We start from the raw sequence: 6,769 nt of genomic DNA, 5'->3' as shown, positions 1-6,769 counted from the left end.
CTTCCTTTCATGCCTTGCATCTAATCCACTTGCAAATAATGTTCACTCTGAGTCCAACAACTCATTCCCACTGTCTCTGCTTGGTCCAAATCAACGTCATTGCTCACCTGAACACTTGTAATAGTCTCTGGTAGATCTTACCGCTTCTGTCTGTGAGCTATCACAATAGTGGTTTAAAAATCTTGTTTATACCCAGGTGTGGTGTTGCACAACTTTAATCCCAACACTTGGAAGGCAGAGGTAGGTAGGCTTTTGTGAGTGAGTTCCAGGACAGTCCCAGCTATATATGGTATATAGGTGATTTTTGGTTTGATCAACTTGACAAAAGCTAGAATCATCTGAAAACAGAACATCAATTGAGAAAATGAGCCCAATATAGTGCCTGTAGGTTAATCTATGGACTTATTTTCTTTTCTAAATCTGAGTGTTTTGCCTGCATGTATGCATGTGCACCACGTGCATCAGTGGTGCCTAATGACCATTCAATCATTTATAGCTGAAACTTGAGCTATAGATTGCTGTAGGTACTGGGAATTGAACCCAGGTTCTCTGCAAGAGCAACAAGTATTAAATGCTAAGTCACCTCTACAGCCCTGTGGTTATTTTCTTGATAAATGATTGGTATGGGAGGGCTCGATCCATTGTGGGTGATACCACTGCTGGACAAGTAGTCCTGGATGTGTAAGGTGTTTGTTTAATGTGAGCCCTAGACAGAAGTCAGGAAGCAGCATCCGGTCCCTGCTCAGTTCCAGCCCTGACTTCCTGTCAAGACAGACAGTGATCAGGATGGGAAAGCCAAATCTTTCCTGAAGTTGGCTTTGGCCAATGTTTTCACATGGCAACAGAAAGCAAACTAGGTCAAGTGGTTTGGGCCAAATCAAAACAAGATCTTGGTTTACTTCTCATTTCTCCCTCCTTGTTGCTTTTTCTTTTTTTAGGTTTATTTATTTATTATGTATAGTGTTTTGCCTGCATGCATGCCTGCAGGCCAGCGGGGGACACCAGATCTCATTATAGATGTTTGTGAGCCATCATGTGGCTGCTGGGAATTGAACTCAGGATCTCTGAAAGAGCAGTCAGTGCTTTTAACCTCTGAGCCATCTCTCCAGTTCACTGCCTTCTTTTCTAACCCTTCTCTCTCTCTCCACCACTCTCAGCCTGGAACTCTCTATGTAGCCCAGAAGGTACTGGCCTCCCAAGTGCTAGACTACAAGCATGCAACACCAGGCCTCGCTTTATCAGACAGGCAGGCGCTTGGACCCTATGTTCCTTTGTCTCACAGGTTACTTCAAGAACTCAGGTCTTGAACTTTCAATTTTCCTGCCTCAGCCTACTGAGTGATGGGATTACATAACAGTAAATCCGGCTTTACCTTAATTTGCCCCTTAAAGGTCTCTGTAAGGATTGTTTTGTTTCATTTTGAGACATGATCCTCACTACGTAGTTCTGCCTATCCTGTAATTCCCTATGCATAAGATGCCAGATGATCCAACTCAGAAACTCACCTGACTAAAGGTGTGTACCATCACAGGATTTAAAGTATTCTAAGACAGGGTCTCTCATACTGTAGCCCAGACTAGCCTCCAACTCATAGCAATCCTCTTGCCTCAGCCTCCTGGATGCTGGGATTACATGGGCCCAGCTGAATCCTTTTTTTTTTTTTCTTTTTGGTTTTTCGAGACAGGGTTTCTCTGTATAGCCATAGCTGTCCTGGAGCTCACTCTGTAGACCAGGCTGGCCTTGAACTCAGAAATCCGCCTGCCTCTGCCTCCCAAGTGCTGGGATTAAAGGCGTGCGCCACCATGCCCGGCGAATCCTTTTAACTTTTAAATTTCCTCGTTTGCCTTGGTTCCACTTACACTTTCCTCCTGTTAATTGAGATTCAGGTACCAAAAACTTCTCAACGAGCATGTGTAGCAACCACGGCCAAAAGTCTGGACACGCGGTCTGAAATTTCAACGGAAGAAAACCTCAAACGCCTAACCAACACGCTTCCCTTTCCCCTTAATCATTTGGGGGTTTGTTTTGTTTCTTTTTGAGACCGCTTCTTCTTACGTAGCCCAGACCGGCTTGGAATTTGCTGTGTTGCTGAGGCTGGCTTTGAACTCCTGATCCTCCTAACTCTACTTCCAAAAGGCAGGGAGGGGGGTATGTGTCATCGCTCCCTGCCCCCTTACCCTTTAAACTTTTCTTCTGCTCTTTAAAGAGATGAGCGGTTGGACTACCTAAATGATAGACCGTTAACGTCCTGCCACCTTTCTCTCTCCTTTTCCTTTCTGCGTCTTCTCGTCTTCCGCTAACGCTCGGGTCGCCGTAGGAACTCGGAGCCGCCCTCCTCCCCTCGCCTGCAGCTCCGGGGCGGCTCGTCCACCCAGGACCTCCGCGGAGCTGAGCTTTCCCCCGCACCCTGCCTCCACCGCTCTCGCGTCTACCGCGGTCGGAAACCGGAAGCAGGCCACAGCCACCCGGAACCCGCCCCCGCGAGAGCGGAAGTACGGCCGGAAGCCGGCCATAGAGGCGAGCGGCTAGAGCGACCCTGCGGGGAGGTGGCAGGAAAGGCTGGGAGCCGCTGCCGGAGGTGACGGAGCGGCCGCCCCGCCCCGCCCCGTGCGCTGGACGACCAGGCTTCCAGGTAGCCAGGCGTCGGTCGCGGTCGGTCCTGGGGTACGACCTGGCCTTGCGCCCGGGCCGGCGGACCCGGGGCTGCCTCTTTAAGGGAGGGGGTGGAGCCACGAGTGAGGAGCGAGAAGGTGAGGTCACGTGGTTGCGGACACGTGCAAGACACGCGTTTAGAGCTGGGGGTTCGTGGTCGTTGGGGTAGACACCATGTACCATCGCGTCCCTCCCTGGCCTGTCTGTCTTGGAACTCAATGGGGTGCACGTGGTGGGGCTTGAGACTTTGCCCGGGATGGGGGAGAGGGTGGGCGTGGCAGCCAGGAACCCTAGAGATGGCCTTTAGACTAACTCTTGACCTGATGGCTCCCCGCAGAAGTGGCTTAGAACCTCTTGAGGGCAGTTCCCTGCCCTGGAGCTGACCACCCTCACAGGGTTCGGGGACCTTTAGTTTTTACGTTCCTCTTTCCTTGCAGCTCCAGAAAACTTGAGGCCAGAGCCTCTCACCTCGGTACAGCCATGAGTGCGGAGGTGAAGGTGACAGGGCAGAATCAAGAGCAGTTTCTGCTCCTTGCCAAGTCGGCTAAGGGAGCAGCACTGGCCACACTCATCCACCAGGTGCTGGAGGCCCCTGGTGTCTACGTGTTTGGGGAACTGCTGGATATGCCTAATGTTAGAGAGGTGTGTTGCTTGCCTGGGTAGTCCACAAAGAACCTTGGGACCAAAGTTTCCTCTGAGAATGGTGGGCTCATTTTGTAACCAGTAGGCACTCAGGTGGACGGGGTGCTGTTAATTAGCCATCAGCTTGGAAAAGTAGGCAATCAAGTAGAGGTCTTCATCTTACAGATGAAGGGCTCTGTACAGTTAGTGCTCTCTCCGTCTGTACCCACACTTTGAGTCGGGGGTTTCACTGTGTAGTCCTGGCTGCCCTAAATTAGTAGTCATGGTCTAGGCTGGCCTTGAATGTGTGCGAATCTCCCTGCTTATGCCTCATACATAAGTTTAAAAAAATTTTTTTTTTTAATTTAAAAATATGGAACACTTTACAAATTTGAGTGTCATCTTTGCTCAGAGGCCATGCTAATCCTCTCTAGATCATTCTAGTTTCAGTATATGTGCTGCTGAAGCAAGCACAAATTTTTAATTTTTAAGCAAAAGGGCATGTCATTCAGAATACCACTCATAAATTCCAACTTGTCCACCAGTATGATAATCTATTTTTGTTGTTGTTGGGATTTTTGTTTTGTTTGTTTGTTTTTGTTTTGTTTTGGTTGGTTGGTTTTTCCAGACAGGGTTTCTCTGTATAGCCTGGCTGTCCTGGAACTCACTCTCTAGACCAGGCTGGCCTCGAATTCAGAAATCCACCTGCCTCCCAAGTGCTGGGGTTAAAGGGGTGCGCCACCACCACCTGGCCTGTTGTTGTTTCTTTTTTTAAGACAGGGTTTCTCTGTGTACTATAACTCTGTGTTCTGGAACTTTCTTTGTAGACCAGGCTGCCCCTTCAACTCAAAGATCCACCTGCCTCTGCCTCTTCCTCCTGAGTGCTGGGATTAAAGACTTGTGCCACCATGCCTGCCTAGTGATACCTCTTAATAATCCTGTCACTAACATTTGGGAGGTAGAAACAGGTGGACCTCTGAACTGTAGGCCAGACTGGTCTACAGATTCAGTTTCAGGACAGCCAGGGCTAAACAGAGAAACCCTGTCTCGGAAAAAACAAAACAACAAATCATGTCACCTGGATCAGAAAACTCTTGTAAGTCTCAGTTTTCTCTTTAAAATGGTGACGAGAACCTGAAAGAGCCGGTAGGCTGGTCGCCTAGCACTTGGTGAGGCCTTGGCTTCCATTTCAGAATTTGGGGTGCTAAGGTAGGAACCACAACTTTTAGACCAGCCTAGGTAACTTATACCCCATCTCAAAAAGTGGTAGGGATATACTCAGTGAAGGAGTCCTTGTCTGTAGTTTGCAAGGCTCAATATAGATTTTGTTCTCAGAGCTGCAATGAGGAAAAAAAACCTACAAACACACAGTTCCCCTCACAGTTACAGAAGTAACATTGTAGGAAAGTCTGAGGTCTCCTAACATCAGAGAGAATGAGCATATTGGATTTTTTTTGTTTGTTTGTTTTTTGTTTTTGTTTTTGTTTTGTTTTTGAGACAGGGTTTCTCTGTGTAGCCTTGGCTGTCCTGGAACTCAGTCTGTAGTCCAGGCTGGCCTCGAACTCAGAAATCCGCCTGCCTCTGCCTCCCAAGTGCTGGGATTAAAGGCGTGAGCCACCACCGCCGTGTTACCCACCCACCCCCAAGTGTTGCTCATGCTAATTCATTTAAGGTAGAAAGTGAAGATGCTCTCCTCTGCCCTAAGACAGTAGCAAACTGCTATGAATACAGTGAGGAGAACCACTCACAGAAATGACTGAGTCAAGAACATAAAATGTGCCAGGTGGTGGTGGCACATGCCTTTAATCCCAGCGTTTGGGAGGCAGAGGCAGGCGGATCTCTGAGTGCAGGACCAGCCTGGTCTACAGAGTGAGTTCCAGAACAGCCAGGGCTACACAGAGAAATCCTGTCTCGAAAAAACAAAAACAAAACAAAAAAGAACTTAAAAAGTATAGAGCAGGTAGATTGCCAATCCTTTGACACTAGCTTGTCATTAGGGGCTGGCAGTAGTGTGTGGCTAAATTGAGCCAAGCATTAGAAGACCTTTGGTTGAATCAGGATAGAATGGTTTTTGGATTGCTGTTTCTCAACAACCTGGGTTTTGTTCCTAATTTTATCGACAGTGAACTAAAGTCTATCCTTAAGATGAAGTAGAAGAAGCATTTCCAACTGCATTCCAATGAGAGAGATCAGATAAATAGATGGAAATATATTAAGTCAGCCATTTATCAGTAATTTACCTCGAGGGCCGGAGCTTCGCTAGGTCTATAGCCTCGTTAAAAGAGTGTTAGGTGAGAGTCTGCAGGGATGACATGCCAAGATAAGTGGGGGTGACAATAGGGGAGATGCTGTGGATGACATAAGATCTCACTAGGAGGACATTCCGAAGCAGAAGCCACACACTCTGCCCTCTGCCACATAATTTACAATGTCTGGCGTGGGCATGTGCACCTGTAATACTCTGAACACTGAAAGTTCTCAGCCCCAATTGAGAGTAGGAATTCACTGCATAGCACAGCAAAGGGCTCAAGGCAGTAATGAACCCCTGACGGACCAGGATAGGTACTGTTGGGAAGGATGGGGTCAGAAAGCTGAGGTCAGATGAGGGCCTTCTTGTCACTTCCTCCTTCATGTTCCTGCAGCTGGCAGAAAGCGACTTTGCGTCCACGTTCCGGCTGCTCACAGTGTTTGCCTATGGGACCTATGCTGACTACTTAGGTAATTAGGGGCCAGAGCTGTGGAGACAGAGGGTGGTTTCTTGAGAGACTTGGAAGAAATTCCTGGCTTGCCCTGCTTCGATGCCATAAGTGAACCTGGGCAGTGTTGGACCATAATTGGTGCAGAAAACTTGTAAGGAACTTCTAAAAACAAGATTCCTGGGCTTCTGTCCCTGTCTAGCTGAAGCCAGGAATCTCCCCCCACTTACTGAAGCTCAGAAGAATAAGCTCCGACATCTGTCAGTTGTCACTCTGGCTGCCAAAGTCAAGGTAAGTGACAGTCCTGCCAGCTACCAGTCCGAAGCCAGAGACTACCTGTTGTGAGTCCCTGGGAGTCTGAAGGAGAGCCATTGGCCTCCCCTGTCTGGGTCTGAACTGCAACTCCATTACTGCAGTCATTTAGTCAGGAGTCTCTCAGTGTGAGCTGAAGTTCTAAGTCCTCGTCTTTGTGATTGGGGTCAAAATAGCCACTAGAAAGCTGACCCATCTCATTCATCACATGGAGTCACAGACCAACTAAGCCTCGGAGCTGGAAATGGGGTTCTTCTCCAGGTGCTGTAGTGAGATATGTGCCCTGTAGGCACAGTCTGTTACGTCACATCAGTCTCCCAGTTGGTAACTAGAATTGAGTCCTGGTGATTTTTGCTGGAATCAGGCTCGTGGTTGTAGATTCCGTCAAGGTAATGCCAGTTTGTAACACGGCTAAGTCAACATGTTAAACAGAAACTCCAGGGCTGGTGAGATGGCTCAGTGGTTAAGAGCACTGACTGCTCTTTCAG

At 48.3% G+C, this 6,769-nt stretch overlaps 1 protein-coding gene and 1 non-coding gene across 8 annotated transcripts in view; one reads left to right on the top strand and one right to left on the bottom strand.

The window, feature by feature from the left end:
* Positions 1 to 2,486: 2,486 nt before the first annotated feature.
* Cops7a (COP9 signalosome subunit 7A) overlaps positions 2,487 to 6,769 on the top strand; it is an 8,268-nt gene continuing 3,985 nt past the window's right edge. For 2 of the 7 annotated variants that reach the window (XM_031383390.1, XM_031383391.1), the window contains exons 1-4: positions 2,759 to 2,884; positions 3,090 to 3,294; positions 5,916 to 5,991; positions 6,172 to 6,260. In XM_031383390.1, the coding sequence (XP_031239250.1) occupies positions 2,871 to 2,884; positions 3,090 to 3,294; positions 5,916 to 5,991; positions 6,172 to 6,260 (384 nt within the window). In that variant the 5' untranslated portion in view covers positions 2,759 to 2,870. The other 5 variants (XM_031383394.1, XM_031383396.1, XM_031383395.1 and 2 more) reach the window with 5 other exon arrangements.
* Positions 3,641 to 3,747, bottom strand: LOC116100097. Its single transcript, XR_004122461.1, has one exon. It is a non-coding gene; the product is annotated as a U6 spliceosomal RNA (small nuclear RNA).

Source organism: Mastomys coucha, unplaced genomic scaffold, assembly GCF_008632895.1.
Source record: "Mastomys coucha isolate ucsf_1 unplaced genomic scaffold, UCSF_Mcou_1 pScaffold20, whole genome shotgun sequence".
NCBI classification, from domain to species: domain Eukaryota; kingdom Metazoa; phylum Chordata; class Mammalia; order Rodentia; family Muridae; genus Mastomys; species Mastomys coucha.
Note: the sequence above shows the minus strand (reverse complement) of the source record. Positions and strands in the feature narration are given on the sequence as shown.